The sequence below is a fragment of the Crinia signifera genome, chromosome 5 (assembly GCF_055691185.1).
Source record: "Crinia signifera chromosome 5, ASM5569118v1, whole genome shotgun sequence".
In the NCBI taxonomy this organism is placed as follows: Eukaryota; Metazoa; Chordata; class Amphibia; order Anura; family Myobatrachidae; genus Crinia; species Crinia signifera.
The window spans coordinates 61,193,949-61,217,632 of NC_139221.1; the positions used below are offsets into that span (position 1 = coordinate 61,193,949).

Consider the following 23,684-nt stretch of genomic DNA (forward strand, 5'->3'; position numbering starts at 1 on the left):
TCTAAGGAGACTAAGACCAGAGATGACTCCTCTAGGCACTTTACCAAGACTGAGGTCTGGTAGGAAGATAGAGGGGGCGGAGCTTGCACCACTATGAATTTTAAAGTGCAGATTCCTTCTATCACCACTCTATCCCCAATGGATGAAGAATACAGTGTCCCTGGTGGATGAAGGAGAAAATATGCTGTTCGGGTAATTGGCTGTAAGCTCTATTGGGGCAGGGACTGATGAAATGGGCACAAGTATTCTCTGTAAAGTTGCGGAATAAGTGTGCGCTATACGAATAATTGACAATACATATTATCCTCCTCAAGTTGTCGTAGCCAATATTTTATTTTATGTATTTTTCCATTAAATGCTAAATTATGTTAAGGGGTAGAGATGCTCATTTCTGTAGTTCAAAATGTGATTTCACCAGCTCAGGGGGTGAACTGCTTGGCTAAATTTAATAATAGTGACAAAGAAATAAAGGCAAATGCACTTGAGTAACAGCACTTCATTCTAAACACGTGAACAAGCAGAATTCTCTAATACAGGCATGTCCAAACTGTGGCCCTCCAGCTGTTGTGAAACTACAGATCCCAGCATGCCTTGCCATAATTTCAGCATTCCCTAATAGCAAAACTATGGCAAGGTATGACTTGTAGTTTCACAACAGCTGGAGGACCAAAGTTTGGACATGCCTGCTCTAATACAATTTATGGCAAAAAAAAAAAAAAAAACAGTACGGCTGCCTTTTATCAAAAGTGCATCTTTCTATTTTAGCAACATAAAAGGAAATGACAGGTAGAAAAGGTCAGACATAAATAATAAGTTCAATATTTAGTAAAAGGTGAGGTGACTGCATACCCAAGAAGAAAAAACCCATTGACTTCTAAGAACCACAATGGTTGGAGATGTGTCCATTTGAAGATTCTCTACATAGACCTCAAAAGAAATAAATCTGAACATAGGGCTGATTCTGCGTAGGTAGCAAAGAAAAATAATAACTTTGCCACACGGCAGAACCATGCAGTGGGGCACAGGTAAGAATTTAGACGTGTATTTCCAAAACCAAATATAAAAAACTTGCATTGCAACATGGTTTGTTAGTGTTCAGATTTTTATTTTTTTTGCTTTGTTCCCAACCCGGAAACAGCACTTTAGAACCTTAGTTAAAAAGTTTGTTTATTTAAAACATTGAGATTTAGTGGAATTCATTGTAGTCATGGTGACACATTCAAGGACCTGCCTAGGATCTGGCCCTGCCATCTTTGTAGACAATATGTGGGTGGGATGGCTGAACTGCACTCCCTAATTCTAAACTAAAATTTTAGGACAGGGTGCTGCCCACTGAGCATGCACCCCCACCCTCCCCTGTCTAGCTCTCCTCAGAACGGACATCAGCTTCCATCACACCCATATGTCCTTTTATATAACTAGGGCCACATCCTTGACCAATCCTGCCAGCTGTAGCACACAGGTCAGGCGAAAGTACCAGAGAAGCACACTCACACTTACCGGGACCCCTCTACGTCACCACTGGAGGAATCATGCAAGCTGCAGGTGCAGTATGCCGCAGTGCACACAGTACCCCCCCAGCCGTCACTCCGATCCTCTACAGTTAAGGTGCCCGTGCACTGCTGCAATATCTCGCAACAGTGTATGGACAACAGGTACGCTGCAAGCCGCCCGTTCCCTTCCCAGCAGCAGGTACCCATGCAATCAGTCACAATTTGTTGTGATGGACCGCATGCATCCCTGCTCCCCGCCCGGAGGAAGGTCCCAGAACGGGTGGTCAGATGGTCTGACCACCTGCTCAGGTCCACGCATCGGACCCAAGGGCATGTCAGGGACAGCCGATTTGGTCCGATTTAATGGCCCGATTGGTCGCAATCGGACTAAATTGGCTCAGTGTATGGGGGCCTTTATGAAACACATGCCTTGTGTGGCCGAGTTCAAAGCAGTACACACTTTCCACACCGGTCTACGAGGCAAGCATTCCATGCCCCCTCTGCCCCAGCATCTATTTACACGCTCATAGTCCACACCCCCTCCTGTCCTGCAGTCACACACATAGCTGAAAGAGCCGAGCCGCTCCCAGAGGAGGAGAGGACTTAAGCGGCGTGTCAGCACGGCTGGGTCACACGAAAGGGCAGAGCGCATTTAGAAGCTTAGAAAATGGGCACCTTGCAAAAAAAAAAAGCCTACAGAGAACACTAAATGCAGCCCATGTTTATTAATCCTATTGCTGGAGTATTTGTTGTTGTGTTTATCCTTATTTACCACCTTTTATTCAGACGTCACCCAGTCAGTGCATATTTCTCAGAGAAAGACCATGTAAAATCATTATTCCTACAATGCTCCCACCTTCTAAACCATCAAAGAGAGAAGTCACTGCACATTCACAAGAGTTTATTTGTCCTCAGAGGGCAGATTCAGTTCTTCTGGATTAAAACGTAAATGGTTTATCGTAGCCCATCAGGTGGTGATAGTGCCAAGGATTGGGAAATAACTCTGGATTGACCAGCATGGATTTCTTTTTGGCATAAAAGGTTGTGAACATTTTGCTAATTCCAGGTACCGTAACATCCTCTGGAGAAAATGCAGTCCGTTTCTCCACCAGAAATGCGTTATACGTAACAGCAGTATAAAGGTCTGTGTCTCTGTTGTGATATAAGCGGACCACGTATCCTTTTGTAAAAAAATGCAGAACAACAGGTGTGATGAAGGTGAAAAATCCGACCACACTGAAAAAAGCTATTTTTAAAACCAAGCTGTCCACTCCAATGCCGGATTTCATAAGGATAGCTGGCAGGATAACTAGGCTGGCCATACTGGTGGAATAGGAGAAGAACTTCACCCCTGTGTGAACACAATGGTGACAATAGGTTACAGTGAGAATGGTTTGCTTACACACATTACTTACAGCAACAGCACTGATAACGATATAAGATACCTGATCCATAAGATCCAATTAACAGCTCTCTTTTTACACAGAAATTCAGCATTACCACTTTGTACCTAATATCTCAGTGCTGCCACCATTCCAGGGAACATTAATAAGCTAAATATTGATTCCATTTTCACAACAGGCCGATGAAGAGGTGAAGGCAAGTCAGCCATAACTGCTCCCGCACAAAACTAAATGCACCTGTACACAATATACAGCCGGTGGTTAGACCTTCCCCCTACCTGTGCTGGGAATGACACCCACCAGCAACAGTGCACAACAGCACCAATCCTGTGCAAGGTGCAAAAGATTAGAGACCGGTATATGTGTGCTTATGCTGCACAGGCCGCAACTCAATCAGAAGTGTTCACTCTAGCACCCTGGACCTAGGGCATGACCTGCAAAGATGCAGATGACTGCGAGTAGATAGCTGCCTTGTGTAAATTTGCATGTGAATTGCAATTCGCTATACACCCGCCAATCCATACACAAATCACCAACCTTCAAATAAGTTTTCCGGTCTGTGCAAATGTAAGCCTGACCCTTCCACAACTCTGTGATAGGCTGATCGAGGCCGGCACGGACGTCACACACCCTCCCTTAACACGCTTATGACACTCTCAGAAAACAGCAGTTTTCCATCCCCAAATGGCAGCTTTCGGTCAGTCAACATCTGTCCACTTTGCATTTACGATCCATACGCAATTGTTGCTATCTTCCATTGCGCAAGGAGTATGGTATGCACACTCATTCCATAATCACTCAGTGAATTTGATGAATCAGGCAGGGCCCTAATCAGTGAGGAATCCGTATTTTACATTTGAAGGGTAATATTATAAACGTGATGTATTGCTACGGTTACTGTTACTATAAATCCCGTATTGAATTTTACCCTTATAAATTAACATCTGCCCTCATTGATGAAGTACAGAAGTGACAACTCAGTGGACATGATCTACATGAGGAAGTCCCTTTACAGCCCTGTTACACCACTTCAAGCAGAGAGGTGACAAAACTGAGCACATGCATTGCCTATGGTTGTGTAACGAGTGTGTCTACAGCAGAAAACAAAACGCAATATACGCTCAGACTCGCATAAGACTGCATCAACCCACTTATCTCTAAGCAAAGGATTCAATATCATTTAGGTGGGGTAGATTCCTGTACTTTCCAATCGGGTGAATATACTATAGAAGAGTATGGGAGGTTTTTGTTTGTTTATTATCAACTGTACTATTATTAAGACCAATAATATGGCATCATTTTGTCTCCCTATATAGCGGTAAGGCAGGAATCTGATCTGTAGGACCGCTGCTGTTCAGAAAACAAATTAAGTGCTGTGCAGGGATTGTTCAATTTCAGAACATGTGAGGGCTATTTAGGGGTTGGACACTGACAGGCTTAAGTCTGAATTTAAGAAGGTAATGCTTTTTAAATAAACAAAACTAAAGCTGTGTACACACGGCTGCGATAGGGGCTGATATCGCTGGGAATATGGTCGCTGGCGACCATATTGCCAGTGATGGGAGTGTGCCCCTGCAAGTTATAAATCGCCGGGTGCGCGCTCCCGTTTTCAGCCCCGTTCTAAATCGCTGGTCGCAGGAGCTTGCTCCTGTGACCAGCTGATTACCTCTGCGGCACCGCTGGCAGCGGTTTCTTTCATCAGCGACCATCTCTGGGTTGCCGATTAAAAGGGTGCATTGAGCGATATATCGCCCCGTGTGTACCTATAGGGTATTTTACAAACATTGCCTTTTTAAATTGTGAGTTTACACTTGCCGGGTAACAGTAACTTTTACATGCAAAGGTCAGTATCCTATATCCTATTAGCAGCTGTAATTTATCGCTGCCAATAGGTTCGCCGGGGGATATCCAGTTAGCCCTGATAACCGGCATTTATAGGGAATTATGTTTCAGGTGCCTCTGTCACCTGAAGTATAATCCATGAAAAGCTGACCCTCAGAGCCACGATAACACCTGTGATCGGGAGCTTACCCTGGATCCCATGTGTTATTGCCAAAGAATGGGTAATTTTGTGGCCCGAAAAAGGGTTATAATTAGATGGCCCGATAAGGGCATTGGGCTAAAATCGTGAGAATAGACTTTTTTCCCAAAAAGCTATTGATACCCCACTACATCTTTAAGAACATGCTAAAATACATTATATTTCAATATCTGCCATATGAACCCATTCACCGTAGAAATAAAAGCTAAATGCTTCAGGAGTTGCCTCTTCATTGGAGGAGTTGTTAGTCCTCAGCAAGTCTCTCCATTATAGATTACTTTTGACTTGAAATAAGCTAATGGCTCTACAAGTTATTCATTGATTGGGGTGGAAAATTAATAGTACATAAAAGTTATTAAAAAAAATTGGATTGTGTGGTTAAATAGAATCGCCAACTCTGAAATTTAAAGGCTTCATGGAAACCCTGGTTTAAAAGTATCTGCATCTAAGGATGTTAATGCTTATGCATATGAAAAATGTGTAACAGTGCATACACACTGAGTGGCTTTCCCCCTGCCCGGCGCCATCAGCAGGGCGGGGCCAGGGTTGGACGGCTTTGCATAGCAAAGCCGTCCTCAAAGCTGCTCATCTGCTGGCAATACCAGCAGATGTGCGGCTTTCCCGGCGATGATGCGGGAGTGCGCAGCAGCGCTCACCGCCGAGCCATACACACTGGGCGACTGAGCTGAAAGCCGCTCAAACTTGCTGTTTTGAGCGGCTTTCAGCTCAAAGTAGCCCAGTGTGTATGGGCCTTAAGTTATATTAAAAAGAAGTTTCTGAATTTTCTTTTTAATACACTCTACAGTTCCTAAGGGGACTATGTAAAAACCGGACCGGACTAGACTCCGGACCGCCAGACAGGACATCAAAATCTGCAGTCCGGAGCTAATAGGGTCCGGTCCGGGGGGTGTCTTGTCCGAGGGGGTCCCTGTGATAGCTATCACCAGGGACATGGGGGATGGGAGATTACAGCCTCCCCGTGTGATCCGGACCGTCCTGTTTTTGCTACATGCCCGGACCGTTCAGGGAGACTTTATTCTAGCCCTCCTCCTCTCCCTGGTGACAGGTGTGACAGGCAGCCCCCCCAGACAGGACACCCCCCGGACCGGACTCTACAAGCTCCAAAATGCAGAGTTTAATGTCTGGTCCGGCGGTCCTGTCCTGGTCCGGTTTTCACCCATACCCGTTCCTAAGTAGATGAACAGCAGTAGTCCAACCACCAGATCCTGTTGCCCCATCAAAGTGCAATCCCAAACCACCTATAACGTGGTCAAGTGAAATCTTAAAACTAGAGACAGTGCTGCTCACTTCAAATATTTACTAGACTAGGAAGCCAGAGCATTGGGAGATGTTTCCATGGTTATCACACAAGGGACACTTGTCCACAAAAGAGAACACCTCATCAATTAACTAGTTTGGGTTAAACTATATAAAAATATATTGGGAGAATAAAAGCCTTCTTTAATGCAACTGACTGCAGTCAATAATATAAGTGTATGCTTTTTCAATGGAAGGATGTTGATGGAGAACATACCAAGCACTGCCCTGGACATATTTCCAGTATAAACCAAACTGCCTAGTTCTTGGTTTGTGTTAGCAGAGGATGTGTTGAAAAGGCGGAATGACTGAAAACCAGGGATAATTGCCTAAAGGAAAGAAACAGATTGCAGGTGTGAAATTTGAAACATACAAATGTATTTAATGCACAATTCAACACTACAGTTCTTGCTCATTAGTATTAGGTTCCACCTAAAGAACTGCTTTGGGCAGCTAAACTCCCATTCGGTGCCCACATTTCAGCTCACACTTCAGGTGGCTGTGAGAAAGAGTGTCAGTGTCCCCTCCTTGCAGCTATTCGCACCTAGAGCAAACACCTAAACACCCCACAAAGTCACATGCGTGCCCTACACACCCCCCCCCCCCATTCCTGCATTGGCACGCCCCCTAGACATACACCTGCCCTGTAACCCCCCACCCGTACAGCCACACACCCGCCCTGTCAAACACACAGTCACATACCTGTCCTGCCTGCCCCCCTCCCTCCTCTCCTTCTCCCTTTCCCTTCTCTACCCCCGTGTATTGTCAGAATCCCCCAGCTGCACAATGACCGCACCTGGCTAGAGGGCAGGAGAATCCCCTGCACACGTCTCTGTACGGTGTCTCGCACCAGGAACTGCAGGCAGTCCCGCGTGCTGCCAGGGCCCCTGTACGCCAGGCTCAGCAGCCCCCGCTGGCACCGGCCGTACACAGCGAAGCGGAGCATCTCCTCGGTGCGGGTGACCCTGATGCACAAACACAGTCACTTCTCGTCCTGGCGAGCGTGTGCTGTGGTGACCCGGATGTACTATCCCCACCCTCGCCATAGTTCCGGATGTCATAATCTGTCGCCCTCTTGGTGACCGCAGCAGCTGCTTTGGCAGTTGCCAGGGTGAGTGTTGATGCATCACTGTGCAGCATCCTAATATGTCCGTAGAACAACAGCAGTGAGGGACCATTGGTCCCGCCTGCCCTTGCTGTGTTAGTAGGGTTGTGACAAATGCTATAGCAGTATCAGGCTACTGTGTGTAGTCACAGCTGGCGGGTGTGACTATTTATTTATATGTGGGCACTTTGCAACCCCTGATCAGCTGCATTAAGCTACAATATGTGTGCATAATATGTATATAATGTATACAGTGCATGCTTTTGTTGTTTACTTATGTTCCAGTTGTCATAACTGGGATTGAAATAATGACAAAGAAATGTCTTAAACGCACGTTACTTAATTATGATAAATGGGAGAGCAGAAACCTTATAATCAACTAGTGAAAAGACCATAAAAGAAGATCATAAATCAGAGGATGTGATGTATCCTCACACTGTGAAGCCCATTACACATAATTTGATACACGTGATGCCCAATACATATTATGCCACACACCGTAATGCCTAATACATATAATGCCATATAAGTACAGTCCTGGGATGGGACGCAGACCGTGCATCCTCCTGGCCAGCCTGCTCTTCACCGCCGGGGTAGTGGTGATGGCTGCTGCCTGGGACAAGGAGACCCTGCTGGGCGGCCGTGTGGTGGTGGGACTCGGCATCGGTGAGTGTTAGCAGTAGTGCGACCCCCCCGGGCTGCTTCAAGATTGTTCCCGGGCCAGATATCGTTACCAATCCACCCCTGCCCACTGGAATCACCAATCAGCTGTGGGGAACTGCTGTTCCAGTCAGGCCATGGAATTGTGGTAATTCTTCATTTGAAAAATTATTATTTGGAGAATGGAGACTTTTACATTTAATATTTATTTATTATTGACAGTTTCTTATATAGCGCACACATATTCTGCAGGTCTTTACAGAGAATATTTTGAACAGTCACATCAGTCCCTGCCCCAGTGAGCTTACAATCTATATTCCCTATATTAGGGTTAACTTGTTGGGAGCCAATTAGCCTACCAGTATATTTTTTGATTTTGGTAAGAAACCTGCGTACCCGGAGGAAACCCACGCAAGTACGGGGAGAATATACAAACTCCGCACAGTTAGGGCCATGGTGGCAGTAATGCTGACCATTACACCATCCGTACTGCCCCAAATATTATTCCTAAATACCTGATTGTTGGGGAATCTGAAAAGAGATATGGTCACTAGGTCGTCCCTATTTATGTTGACATGCATTGGGTAGGCCACTGAAGGTCGACATTGCTAAGGTTGCCAAGGTTGGTAGGTCGATGTAAGCATTATGTCAGCAATGACAAGGGTCGACATGAGTTTTTCACATTTTTTTTTTAGTCCACGTGCCGACGGTCGGTCTTTCATGCCCTACCATCCACTATGGTGTGGTGGGAGGACAAAACAATGGGCTGAGTACAGCGAGGCATCGTGCCCAACGCATGGCGACCACAGCGAGCCATGCAAGGGGACACGGTACACTTCAACAGTGCCTATGATGACTATTTCGACATTCAGGACAAAAAAAAAAACGTGAAAAACTCATATCGACCTTTTGACTGTCTACCTTAGGGATGGGTAATCATATGATGTTTCATCGGTAACATCGGATTTATGGTTCCAATGTTCGATGTTTAACCCTGCAATGTTGAGGATCCAATGTTTCATCAACATCGCTAGATTTCTCCCCCGATGTTTTTCTCAATCATCCAATGTTTTTTCTTTTGTGTGTCAATGTGTGCTGCTTTCAATGATTTGCAGCCAGCTCACTCTCTCCTTGATTTATATTCATTAAAAACTTAAGAAACTGATAAAAAAAAAACATTAACAAACATGACAGTATCACTGCTGGCTGGGCTTTCATATGTGTGTGGCTGTGTGCTGCTGCTGTGGGTGGTAGCTGACAGTGAAAGACAGTCTGGCCAGCCATTAAGCAGCAGCACACAGGACAGCCCCACCCCTGCCTCACTGCAACTGGTGCTGTTAGTGAGTCGCTGTCTGCTGTGGTGTTTCTAGCACAGGTCAGTGCTGATATACAGACCACACTGTGCTAGAAGCACTACAGCAGACAGCGACACCCCAGGCAGGGAAGAGGAACTGCATGGGTTTTCAAAGATAGTGGGTGCTAGAATGAACAGTATAATACGATAGTCACTAGTAGTGACATTATGGTGAACTCCCTTCATATTTATTTATTTATTAATAGTTTCCTATATAGCGCAGCATATTCACTTGCGCTTTACAATAAGAGACAGTGATACAACAAACAGGGTATTTACAGTCAGTCAAAGGTATGAGGGCCCTGCTCGCAAGCTTACAATCTATCAATTGATTTATTATTATGGAGCAAGCATATCACAGCACCTTACAAAGGGCCTGATTCAGTTGTGGATGTGGAGTTTATTTCTTTGAAATGCAATGTCAGTCACACTGCACATGTGCAGTGATTTATTAGTAACAGCGGACGCAGATACTGAGTAGTTTCTAGTTGAGGGAGGGGATGGGGGCTGGTTTGTCAAATGCAGACATGTTTCAAACATTAATTTGCAGTTGCACTGGCTCCAGTGTCTTTGTTCTGATGGTTATTCTAAGCAACAATAGGGTTGCTCATATGTTTGATGTTGGCAATGTTGCATCTTTTATACTTAAGTGGTGGATTTGAGAGTGCAACTGCACCCACCCCAACAAGATAAACTTAATAGAGGGATTATTTATCATTTCAGAAGCTTATTATATGCTTTGGTAACCAGTTTATTTTAAAAAATATCGAAACATCGGTTAACATCGGGTTCACAGTACCAATGTTTAGGTCTAAATGATGTTTTGCAACCAATGTTGAAAAACATCATTTGACCGATGTTTTCTTTCGATGTCCCATCCCTAGTCTACCTTGCCATTGTTGATCTAATGCTTGTTTCGACCTTCCATCCCTGTGTTGACCTTAGAGTTGACATATTGCAGGTGTAGACCTTCAGTGGTTGACCCAATGCATGACAGTCAGCCTAAATTGGGTCAAACCAATGACCTATACCCTTTGAAAATTGGGTGGGGGGGCTTTAGAAATGTATAACTATAAGAAGACATATGGAATGGATCAAAGATGTATCTGGGCGTCTTTTGCCGGCGATGAATGAAGCGTGGTCTCCGGCAAGATGGCGGCGGTTGCGCAGTCATCCGCAATCCATGATTCACAGCTCTCGCTCTAGTAATGATGGCGTGCTGCCGCCCTGCTCCGGGCAGTGATATGTGGAGCACACACCACGCCGGCTTCGTCGTAGGGAGTGACCTTCCGGAAGGGATTGTGTGATCACTGTGGGACTGTCGCTAAGGATCAGGCCGCGGCAGGAACACCAGGATCTGCGGCCGGGTGAGGAGCGGGCGTCCCGCTATAGGGGCTCACACCACAGATAGTCGTGATCGGTGCTTGGGGAGAGGGAGCTGCTTATGTCCTGTCACCGTGTCACGCACTAATAGGGGGTTATGCCCCCCCCCCCCCGCCCATACAGTCACATCTGCGCCGACATCCATCATCTCCGTATCCTCTCATCACCCCAATAGTCAGTATACAGTATAGCCATTATATAGGCGTTCTAGCCATTACATCGTCCTTATAGCCAGTGTATATAGCCATTATGTGATCCATATAGCCAGTGTATATAGCCATTATGTGATCCATATAGCCAGTGTATATAGCCATTATGTGATCCATATAGCCATTATGTGATCCATATAGCCATTATGCGATCTATATAGTCAGTGTATGTAGTCGACAAATCTTTATGGCAGTACTAATTTCAATTGCTAGGTCCAATTTGATGCACACAGGACGCAGTGTGCTGCACATAGTTTTTGTACTGTGCGATGGGATGCCCACGGGAGCGTGCGTGCTATCGCAGCGTCTATGGTCTAACACATGATTTTGATGGTTTTATCCCCATTTCTCGGTCCAATACGTCTAAATTTTTGAAATGTTCCTAAATCTTAATTGTATGGGCACCTCAACTTTAATTGCTTTTGCAGAAGCCAGGTTCCCTATCTGCATGTTATACCCCTTTCACACCAGCCACCCAGCAATTACCCGGCATTTTTAAGTGCCGGGTAATTTTGTCGGGTGCAGCTGGACCCCATTCACACCACCCGCAAATTACCGGGTTAAAGCTTTTCAACATGGTAATTTGCCTCAAAACCCGGGTTTTTTTGGTGGTGTGAAAGGGTCAACACGGGTCTTTAATCCCGGCACTCCAACCCTGGTCAAGAGCAGGGTCGGAGTGCCGGGATTTAAGACCCATGTTAACCCTTTCACACCACCAAAAACCCCAGGTTTCCCGGCAAATTACCGGGTTGAAAAGCTTTAACCCGGTAATTTGTTTTGTGGTGTGAATGGGGTATTATTGGTATGCATGAGGAAGCTGAAATACCCGTAGCAAACCAACACAAACATGGGGAGAACTTACAAACTCCACACATGTAACCTTGGTGTAGGCAACAAGAGCTAATTATTGCATCACTTTGTTGCACATGCTAAAATGTAGGCATGGTCTATTAATCGTATTGACTTCTAAGACAATGGTTGACTTATATTTTTTAAATATCAAACTCATTGTGTGTTTACATGTAATCTCGGATAGCATTGTACATGTATGCAAATATCTAACATACATTTATTCTGTATAATTGATTTCAGAATAACAAATCCCTTATATTTACCCTTTGTAGCCTTTGTTTATAGTCATTTATTGGTAGTAGTTCGTATTAGGTTAACTGGTGACTTTGCCATTCATTTATAATCGACAGTGTAATAATATGACCATCCTTTCTTTTTTCTCTGTAGACATTGATATTCGTTATCCAGGCTTGAAATCCCTCAGGATGGGTGCGTTGTGTATTTTCTATAGATCTGCTGTTTTGTTTTATTGTTTTTTTTTATTTTACATGGCTATGAAAGCTATAGATTTATCTGTCCAATTTGTGTCGTGTGAACAAAAATCTGGTTATAAATATAATCATTTGCTCCCAAATGCTAGAAAATGGGCATCAATGATAATTGGGACAATTCCGATAGATCAAATTGATTTTTTGATTGAAAAAGCAAATCTTTATTGTACATAAAGAAAGCAAAAAAACAGACGATAACACAGGGTTAGACACTGGGTTTTTATTTGTCAGAAAAAGAAATCTGGCAAAAAAAGAAAGAAAAACGCTTTGTGGGCGCACTCTTTTGTAATGATTAAATTAAATAATTAATACATAACTTTTATTTTAGACTTGATTTAAAATAGGGTGGCACAGGGGGTTAATTAGGATTGAGAATGTTAAAATGTAGTGTGATCCTTGTACTTGTTTAGTTCAAGGAAAAATTCGCAGATTGGTCACACCTTTAATATATCATTGAAGCACTGTTTTTATCAGAGGTATAATTACCAATGATAGTAGGCAGTGAAATGATTAAGTTCTCCTCTCATATACTATAATTAGTGCTAGATAGCGGTAATGTACCTGAATGGTAATATGGGGGGAGAAAAAGTTACACAGCCTCAAAAATTGTAAATATATTAATAATAATAAACACTCACTCCGGCAGTCATTGTTGCAGGTGTTTTATTTGATATCAGATACGGCGGCCCTTACCCCTAATAATGATGTTGCCACACCGGGGCTTCCCCGGGAGTTTCCCACCTGGGTACTGACCTGGCCCTCCACTGCTTGGCTTCCAAGTTCGAAGGGGGTTTGGGCAGACCAGTGGGGTATGGTGGCAAATCTTAGGGTTCGGTATCCAATCAAATGTAGCCTGTGGGGCTGCAAGAGGGGATCACCTCACCATGCGCAACAAGTGATTGGCAAAGATACGTAAATAAGGGGATTTAAAAGATCCCTTGGAGATGGGGTTTTGGGCCAAATGGGATATTATAATTCTCCTAGGTATATTAATTGGGTGGAGAAGAAAAAAGGGGGGGAGGGGGGCACAGAAAATCGATGGTCAGAAAACGTTGGTAATAGTTAGCTGTCTGCTAGTAGCAGATATTTAGAGTTTTCATTGATGCAGGGTTTAATACAATCATATGCGGTAATTGCACCAATTAAGGAATTTATCCTTGAATAAAGAAGGTCCCATGTAGTAGCTGCATCAATGCCACACACCATACGATTTTTGTAGCAATAATTGCACTGTTTGAGATGAATACACAATACAGATGGACAGTTAAACAATAAGGTTGCCAAAGGTAGTCAAATACTTAGTAATGGCACTGTTTGAGATGAATAAACAATACAGATGGACAATTGAACAATAAGGTTGCCAAAGGTGATCAAATACTTTGTTGCGGTATTGTGGGGAAAGATTTTAGATATATTGTAGCATTTAGAGTGACGGGCACAGCATGTAGTCTGAGGTTTAATTGATGAGTGAGACGCGCACCCCGCTGCTGTGAGCAGGTGGGGGAGCGTCTCTCTAACCTGTTGCCGCTGCCTAGGTTAGCGGCTGGTGTCGGAGGGGTTGAAGTCCCGTGCTGGTAGTCGCGCACTGAGATGCGACCCGCTGACTGCTGGATGACAGAGCGGGAGATGAGATGCTGATGCCGTCGGGATAGTTTGGCTGCGCCGGACCTCGCTGGTGAGGAGGCGGCAGCGTGTGGGAGCCGGAGGCTACCGCTGATGTACCTGCGTGGTGGCCGGAGGAGTGGGAGGCTGGAACTGACAGTTGGACACGTGTTTCGCCTAACGGGCTTCTTCCTGCAGTGCCATTTTGGATGAGGGCAAGTGCCCTTGCTTTTATTCTCTCTCAGGTTGATGGACAGCCATTTGGACCTATCAGATGTTGCTATGGCTGTACAGGCAAGATCACGCTGTTGCTGTCCCTTCTTTAAGTTAATTGGGTTGCGTTTCTTGATTTTGTAGAGCTTATATAGGGAAATCTGCTGACCGGAATGGTACAGATTAGGAAAGGAGGTATTTTAAGGAGGCAATGATTTTGATGATTATATATGCGCGTATCTATAGGCAATTAGAATAAAGGACGCGTTCATACACATATATAGCGGTAATATCTGTAGGCAAAAAAGGATGCGTATAGCGTATCTATAAGCAATTGGAATAAAGGACGCGATTATGCACATGTATAGCGGTAATATAGCCACGTTGGATAACGGATTAGTTAGGAGGTGGAGATTGTTATAGCGCTAAAATTGATGCCATAAAAAAAGTAATTATAGTGTTAGAAAGTGGGGGCAGTTTTCTGAGCCCGTGAGGGATTAGGGCTTGGTTGTGCCTGTGTTGAGGGGGATAGATTCCCAGTAACTTGCTGTGGGGTAAAAGAAGGTGAATACATACGTGAAAATAACTGCAAAGATCACACTGTGCTAGGTGCTGTTGGTAAGGGGAGATAGAGACCCCTGAATGTGCAATTTAAGCAAGACCTATTAAATTAGTAATAAACGAGAATAATAAGTGAGGAGGAGCGGGGATATATATTGAGGGATCATAAGATGTGACTCAAGGTAAGTGAGGTGCCTGGACATCAAAAATATCATCCTATCCTTTAGGAGGAGTGATGGGATGGTGAGTCTTGGTTCAGGATCTATATGGCTGACCATTGACTAGGGTGGTGGTAGGCAAAAATCTTATAAATTATTGGAAAACTGGTGCCGTGATTTAGGTATAGGTAGCGGTATGAAGTCATCATTAGGTGGTCGGTTCAAAATCATTATTTCAGGAAAGATCCATATTTGATGTCTTCATTAAGGCCGTCTGGGGCCAGGGATCCTAAGTTAAAAATCCATTTGCTTTCTTTTTGCAAAAGTACCTGATTGATGTCCCCACCCCTTAGTCCTAAGTGGATCTGTTCCAGACCACATATCTGGAACCCAGTTGGTTTTCCTTCATGCACTTTAAGGAAATGTCGAGCTACTGTGGTTAGTTTTTTAATTTTTGTGACATCAGATGAAGCATTTCGAATATTGCCCAGATGTTCAAGAGCTCGCTGTTTAAGCATCCTTGTAGTTAGTCCCACGTATTTCATGTTGCATTGGCATGTTATGCAGTAAATCACGTTTTTACTCTTACAGTTAAAGAAGTCCTTGATGGTTATGATTTTATCAAATTTGTCCTTGATGGTGTTGGTCTTGTTGACAAAAGGGCAGACTTTGCAGCCACCGCAGGGATGAGTACCTTTGGGGAGAGAGAGTTGTTTGGTGGTTTTATTAGTGAAATGGCTGTGTACCAATTGGTCTTTCTAGTTAGGAGCACGCCTCCAACTCATATCTACTCGTGGGTTCACTTTTGCGGCCAGATCGATAACACAGGGTTGCCTACCTGATCCTCTCCTTCAAGGAGAAAGTGCTCTGTTCCTGGACTTCCCTGGTAATGTAAGATTGCCATCACCTGTGGTGAGCTAGGTAATTGATAAGAAAGGCGTTTGACCACAGGTGATGGCAATCATACATTACCAGGGAAGTCCAGAAAAAGGGCATTTTCTCCCTGAAGGAGAGGGTCAGGTAGGCAACCCTGTGATAACATTGAAACCTATATATACTGCACAGCCAAAACACAGAACACATGCAAACAGTATAGTATATATTACAGCACACAGCATAAAATTACACTATAGGCTATACTATGCATTCTAACGATAACATTACAAAACCATATAGAAGACTATGGGGGGGTGAGGGAGGGGGAATCACATGCTCAAAGCTTTATTGACCAGACAGACACATATAAGGGGAGGGCAATAAATAGTAAGACATCAACAAAACAGACATTGTGAAGTGAGAGGGGGAAGGGGCCTCGGCCCCAGAGTCTTATAAAACAGTCCAAACAGGGGTAGAGGATCAGAAGAAGGGGGGTTTAGTCTTCCTCAGGGCTATCCCGAATGGAATAGTCTCTGTGAACCAGCCTGCGGCAGTCCTGAACTGACATTCTCTCCCTCCGCAACATGAGATGATTTCTGACAAACCACAAAGCGTCCTTAACACAGTTTATAAGGCGCCAGGCTTCCTGGGTCGCCCCATACGTGTGGGTGCCTAGGAATAGTCCATACAGCACCGAAAGGTACGAAAGACAGTTCCTGGGCACAGAGTCTTTAAATTGAGTCTCAAGGGCATCCAACAACAACTGTGCGTAGGCGCAGTCCCACAAGATGTGCATGGAGGTTTCCTCATGCACAAAACACCAGGGACAATGTCTATACCTACACAAGTTTCGGGAGTGCATGAATGACCGGTGAGGCAAGCCCCCTGAATGGCCATACATGACATTTCCTTGTGTCTATTTGTGAGCCTTTTGGAGGCCACATACTCCCAGACAAACTTGAAGGGAGACCTGAAATTGGACAGTTTTTGGCTTTCACAAGTCTGGTTTCAATCCCTCCAGTTGGTGTTCCCTCACAAACTAGGTCACATCCAGGTAGAACCATGGATAGTAGTCCAGTTGTAAGGGTTGGAGCTGTCCCATTTAAGGGTCCCCCACATTGATAGGAGGAAGAAGCGGGACATGGAGTTCCCTGCAGAGCCGGCACAATTGTCTATCAAAGTTCTGCAGATACAGTTACATGCAAGAAGGCTCTCAGTATTGAAGTGTCTGGAATGCCTTTGCCGCCTTTGAGGGGATCTTTGTACATAACAATCCGCTTCACTCTGTACATTTGGAGCCCCAGATGAAGTGGAAACCAGCCCGTGTGATGGCCTTGCAGATTGTGGCCAGGCCTGGGCAGTGTACAGAAGATCGGGAAGAATCTCATTCCGCAGCACAAGTGGTTTCCCTTCAATGGTATGGTCTCTGAGACTCCACAGTCCAAGTTTTTGACGCATCGTTGCCAGTCTTTCATCCCAGCACTTCAGGGCTGCTCCATCTCCCCGAACCAGACCCCCAGGATTTTGATGGGAATGGAGCAGAGAACGACAGGTGCCACTTTCTGAAGAGCATAGCCTCTGACTTCCCAAGGCTGACCTTTGCTCCTGAAGCACGGCCGAAATCTTTGCAGGTCCGGATGAGGGCCGTCACCGATCTCTGGTCTGAACACAGTGATGTCATCCATGTACAGCGAACACTTGGCCTCTGGGTGGGTGATCCCTCTGATCTTTGGATTTTGTCTGATGGATACAGCGAAGAGCTCTATAACACAAACAAAAAGAAGAGGTGAAAGAGGGCAGCCTTGTCTGACCCCGGACAGTACTGGAAAGGGGTCAGTATTCCAGCCATTCACCAACACCGAGCTGTGGATATCAAGGTACATCAGGTTAACATAAGAACAGAAAAGCTTACCAAGACCAAATTTACGCAGTACCTTGCCTATCAGCTCATGGGAGACACGGTCAAAGGCCTTTTTCTGATCAAGACTGATCAGGGCCGTGCACACATTACAGTCTTTTATATAATGGACCGTGTCTCTGAGGAGGGCAAGGCTGTCCAATTGATTGACCAACGTGACAATGTTTGTTTTCCAGCGTTTGGAGCAAATGTATTATTTGCTCCAATACATTACCAGATTTTTGTTCCCACTAGATAAATTGGACTGAAATCTTTGGGCGTGTCCCCCAGCTTTAGAAGGGTATTCAGTTAGTGTCATTCTGTGTTGGGGGTGGCTAGCCGTGAAATAAATGGATGGTAAATGCACATGCCTTGCATAGTATTGCCGTTAATACTTTTTTGCCACCCTATGCTGAATTGCATGCACACACCCACACTGAGGCAATCGGGATAAACCATAGGAGATATGGGCAGATTATCCAGCATTCCCACACACTGCACAGTATCAGCAACTTTTTGCTGATATCTTTGGACAAGTTTGAACAATCATATAATCAAAGCTGAGTGTCTCTGGCAGTTAGTGGCTGTCTTTTTGGCTTTTGCCTGCATTCTTCAAACAAAATAAGCTAATTTACTGATTATTGCCAGCCCAATAATTTTATGGTGTGTACCTAACTGTACAGTGAATGTGTCATTACAGATGGTGAAGAGAAGACCTTTGGGGGCTGTGAGGGGCCTGATGCTATGTATGTGAAGTTAATTTCATCTGATGGCCATGAGTTTATTGTTAAACGGGAACATGCTCTGACCTCTGGAACCATTAAAGCCATGCTGAGTGGCCCAGGTAGGTGTAACCTTTATGTACAGACCGATGATTATGGTAGTGTGTAGAATAGAATATATAGCTATATTATTTTTTTTATATAGGAGAGGAAAAATTTGACAGAAGCTTTGTCGCTTTCAATGATTCTTCTCCTTTAGTGCAATGCGTAATTCATCATGATTGCTAATTGGAGAACTCACAAATCATGTGATTATGGAAGGACACCGGACGTTTTATGGGAGTGTTAGAACGTGCCCATATTTTCTGGGGGAGGGTCTGTGCCGTCAGGGCTGGCCACTTCTAGCCTGTCTGTTGCATATTAGTGACAGCCTCAGTCCTACCCACATTTGCACAGATGACAGATATCCAGGGAATTTGCGGATGGATTGCGGTTTGTGTTCCATTCACAATTTATTTGCAGTTTTGCACAGGGTGTTCTTTCTTTCAGACCGGGTGGCGGCTTTCTCCTCTCAGTCAGATGCAACTTCTCAGATTAGCGATACATGCTGAATTTGTCCTAAATGTGTAGGTGGTCAGTTCCATTTATAGTAGTGGTTTCCAAACTTGCTCTTCATGGATCACTACCAGTCCAGTTTTACGTATATCTATGCTTGGCCACAGGAGACTTAAGTAGTAACTCAGTCAATATGATTTAACTATTGGTAAAGAGCCATGGATATGCTTAAATCCTGGACAGTTAGTCCCCCTTGAGGACATTTTGGGAACAATTGATTTATGGTACAGAAAAACAAAGGTACACTTTTTGGCAAGGTACATATATCCGAAGGATGGTGGGAATTGATGTACTAAACAGTATCTGTATGTTGGTTTTTTTATGTACATAGTATAAAAGGTGAATGCTCCACTTACTAGGCTAGTGTTCTCCAGCCTCCTAAAGCCTGCTATGCATAGCATCTATAGTGATGACTAGAGACAGGATTATATGCATTTGCATGTTTGCATATTTTGCCCATTCTCACTGGTTATTGCATATTTTACATAAAATCTAGTGATGGTGCATATTTTAGGCCCTGCCCCCTTTCCACTCGCGAGTCACAGCACTGCTTTGCCCTGCTGCTGCTGACCAGGTAGTGGTAGTGTGCAAGCTGGGGCAATATGTGTGCAGTGTGGGGAACCTTGGATGTACGCTATGTTTGACACTGCTTTAGGCTGCCAGTCCATGTTGATAAGTCAGTCGGGCGGATGCCATTACGAAGCTCCTGAACCTTTGCCTGCCCCTGGCCTGGGACTTTACACCAAGAGACAGACTTCTGCAGCAGAGGAGGCGGGCAGAAGGGTTGTGACATCACGGCATTGAGGAAATGCCGTGTCAGTGAGTATGCGGCGCAGGGAGGAAGCCTTTCACTGCACCGCCCTCACATGCTATGCTGACATTTGATCCATCGGCGCTGGAGATGAGGGTCCCTGTAGTTAATGCAAGAAGAGCTTTGGACGCTGAAGTTTATTTGCAACTAATTTTATGCTGATTTTTAAATAAATAAGTTAAAAATTACTTTTTTATTGAATGTAGCATATTTTAACACTTTTCATGCATATTTCAAGCTTTTTATGGTGCATATAATCCTGTCTCTAGTGATGACCATTAGCTGTAGAAAAGTTTGGAATGGGAAAGCGCTATCCTGCTGATGTTGAAGGGGGTTAATGGTGTTGATGTGTGAAGAATTGTCAGAGTAGTACAGTATAAGGGTAAAAAATGAATCTTTATTAAAGATACTATGGGCAGTATTCAATGAGAATACTGACGACGTGCAGCGAATCCTGTTTAGGATTCGCTGCACATTCGCCACTGCTCGCTGCGTTCCGGAGCCTCACCGGCTCCAGTATTCAACGAGTCAGGGGATCACTGCCCTTGACTGGTGAATTTTAACTCCTGCGGCGATGCCGCAGGGAGATGGAAGTCTTCCTGCCTGCCCCAGAACGTTTGTGGGGGGGAGGTGGGCTCCCCGGGTGCCAGGCAGCACAGGCTGCCCCCCGGGGGTGCCAACAGGGGACGGGTATATTCACTACACCCGATCATGCATATGTAATGATCGGGTGAAGTGAATATATGAATATCTAATGAGCGGCTCGGCTCCGGCCCCCTGCTGGCTGGTCTGTTTAAAAAAAGCACATGAATAAAAATAGCATGCCCCTCCTCAGAATAAAATTCCTGATTTTTTTGACACCAAATGTAAAAAACAAACCAATTTATTTTAAAAGTTCACATTCCACTTCACCATGAAAAGATAGCGATTGCTACTCGGTGTGTGCAGTATCTTTTTAATAAAGATTCATTTTTTACCCTTATACTGTACTACTCTGACAATTCTTCATACTGTACTACTCTGACAATTCTTCACACATCAACACCATTAACCCCCTTCAACATCAGCAGGATATCGCTTTCCCATTCCAAACTTTTCTACTATAACCAACAACAGCACCTGAGTTTAGTTCAGAACACCACACAGGCAGAGCGCAGTGTTTACAAAAACTTTTTCTAAACATGCCCATTAGCTGCTCTGCCATCCCGCACATGTGTATAATGGAGCTGGCAGTCGCCGTTGGGAGATCAGTAGTCGCTGTTGAAAACGCTCACTATTGCCATACGATATTTGATGGGGAAAAATGGCTCTAAATTGCACACCCTCAGTAATGAAAGGTGCCATCTGCTGAGAATAAATGGGTTACACAGAGAGGGTGCAAATGCACTATGCTATCATTACATAACCGTAAAATATATCAGAAGAGGTTGTTAGTATATCATTGGCCAGTGATATTGGCCTGCCCACTAATCGTCCAGGTCCCTAACACTGGGGTCACCACCTGGGGCACAGGGAACCCTGAAACGTGAAAAAAAGGTGCATACGTAAATAATGAACAAACATGATATAAAAAGTGACTGTGTATTTAAGTAGTGACGCCCTGAGACAGTCCAGCCCGGGGTGCCCGATGCCAACTCCAAATTTATTGTATTTGAATAGTGTCAGTAAATTTGGGGTTGGCATCTGGGCGTGGGGCCCCCCGGGCTGCTCCAGCTGGACTGTCTCAGGGCATCACTAATACAGTCACTTTTTATATCATGTTAATTCATTATTTACGGATGCACATTTTTTTCACACACTCTACCTCTAAACACATAGTAGGGACCTTCATACTTATAGCTTTATCACTATTCTGTATTGTGATGCCCGGGGGGGGGGGGGTCCTTAGCTGGATCATATTTCGTGGTTTCCTGTGCCCCAGGTGGTGACCACATAGTGTTACGTACCTGCTTGACATTGTCAATGATATACTAACAACCTCTTATGATATATTTTATATTGTTATGTAATGATCGCATAGTGCATTTGCACCCTCTCTCTCTGTTTGATTTGATGGCAGATGGCCCTGTAGTGATCTGTATTGTTACCTCATGCTCCACATAGAAAGCCTTTATATCTAGAATACCAATCTCATTCCCCATGACATTACATTTTTCTTGATGGGGATGACACTCTTTTATATTTTAGTGTCCTGATTTTAATTAGTATTAATCTTATGGTTTGCTTTTTTTTTGTTGCAGGACAGTTTGCTGAAAATGAAACCAATGAAGTGAATTTCAGAGAAATCCCCTCCCATGTCTTGTCCAAAGTGTGCATGTATTTTACGTATAAAGTTCGTTATACAAACAGTTCCACAGAAATCCCTGAATTCCCTATTGCTCCGGAGATTGCACTGGAGCTCCTGATGGCTGCAAACTTCCTAGACTGTTAAATAAAGTAAATTATGGGAAATGACTGTTACATGTTTGTTTCTGTATTTAAAGCCTCCAATTTTTAAATTTTTTTTTTTTTTTTTTTTTTGTTATTTTGTTTTAGCATGGCTGCACAGTACTGAACTATGCCTAGTATGACATAACTGTATATGCAGCTTTAACAGAGCAAGTGGACTGAAAAGCTTTGCTTCGTGGCTTAACATAAATAAACCAATGTGTCAATTGTGTTTGTTATGGCTTATAGATTACTTTTGTGATTTGGTGCTGCTACATTCTAGGTCAGAGGTGCCCATCACGTCGATTGCGATTTACCGGTTGTTCGCGATCATTTTCTTAATTGCGTCCCATTTACCTACTGAAGCCTTTTCTGGCTTCAGTGGTCCAAGTAATGCAGTGCACAGTGATGTCACTGCACACTGCACTGCAAGGGCTGAGGAGTGTGAGAAGTTGGCGTCAGGAGGGAAGCTAAGTGGGGGGGCGCTGGGCAGCGGCAGTGGTGGGCATAATTTCAGAGGCGCAGGACAGAATACAGCAGCAGTGGGCAGAATATACAAACTAAGAGTAAGATTCTTTATTTTTTCTAAACATGTGATTGCTGTGGAGGTGGTGGTAGGAGGATAGATGGGCCCAGCATATGTGACCCTTTGTGTTAAGTTAGTGGGCATAGTTGCTCTGATAGTTTGGTGGCATAGTGTGTCATAATGTGAATTTTGGCTTGTAACGTGGTGTCATAATGTGTAAGGAGCGTATTGCACTGGGAGGGGAATATTTGGCCCAGGTGGAGACACCCGTAGATCAATAGTAAGTAAGTGTGCAAAAAGTAGATCCCGGGTTACACAAGTACGGCCACCCCTGCTTTTGTGGTCAGTCATTATAGTTTCTCACTGAATCCATTCGTGGTTCCTTGATAGGATCACAGTCTGAAAGTCTGATTTTTATGGTAATTGATGTTTTGACTCCAGACTGGGGGCGTGATGTTCCTGAAACACATTTCATAAAAGGCAACTTAAACTTTAAGATATATACATTTATTATTGTGAATATTCAATGCAGTTATTTTTTATTTTTTTTGTAGGGAGATTCAGTTTTATACTAAGCAACTGAACATGAAGGCTTACAGGAAGTCTGGGGTGCAGAGGAAATTCTTCTTCCCCTGACGCGTGGCGCATTTCAATATATTAAGTTCTGAGTAGTTCAATCTATGCTTTTTATATAAGCCAACAATTAGTTTATTTAGTAATCCGCTAATTTATTATCTACCTGTAGATAGTAATCGTTATTCTGAATCCAGTAAATGGTTCAGCTGGTAATTCCTTAAGGCCCACATCCACTTGTGCAAATTAGGCCCTGTTCCTTCAATTACGAGGCAATGGTCCAAGGATTTAGATGAAAAGGGCCCAAATCGCATGTGTTTGACCTCCTGATTCTGATCCGATGTCTACATCGGAGCTGGAGTTCTGTAAGTGCTGCACCAAGGATCCATTAGTCC

At 44.2% G+C, this 23,684-nt stretch overlaps 2 protein-coding genes across 3 annotated transcripts; one reads left to right on the forward strand and one right to left on the reverse strand.

Annotated features, from left to right (window-relative positions):
* Nucleotides 1-309: 309 nt before the first annotated feature.
* On the reverse strand, nt 310-7,370 carry TMEM70 (transmembrane protein 70). Its single transcript, XM_083187313.1, is given in 4 exon segments — nt 310-2,436; nt 2,438-2,844; nt 6,472-6,583; nt 7,051-7,370. Coding segments are annotated over 4 exon segments (711 nt in total). The 5' UTR covers nt 7,201-7,370; the 3' UTR covers nt 310-2,394.
* Nucleotides 7,143-22,422, forward strand: ELOC (elongin C). Of its 2 annotated transcripts, none has more exons than XM_083187315.1 (4): nt 7,143-7,365; nt 12,205-12,246; nt 18,316-18,459; nt 22,004-22,422. In XM_083187315.1, the coding sequence occupies exons 2-4, from the start codon at nt 12,243-12,245 to the stop codon at nt 22,192-22,194; spliced, it is 339 nt and encodes a 112-aa protein (XP_083043441.1). In that variant the 5' UTR covers nt 7,143-7,365; nt 12,205-12,242; the 3' UTR covers nt 22,195-22,422. The 2 variants fall into 2 exon arrangements, with proteins under 2 accessions (XP_083043441.1, XP_083043440.1); XM_083187314.1 differs by lacking the exon at nt 7,143-7,365 and adding an exon at nt 10,598-10,740.
* The last annotated feature ends 1,262 nt before the right edge of the window (nt 22,423-23,684 follow it).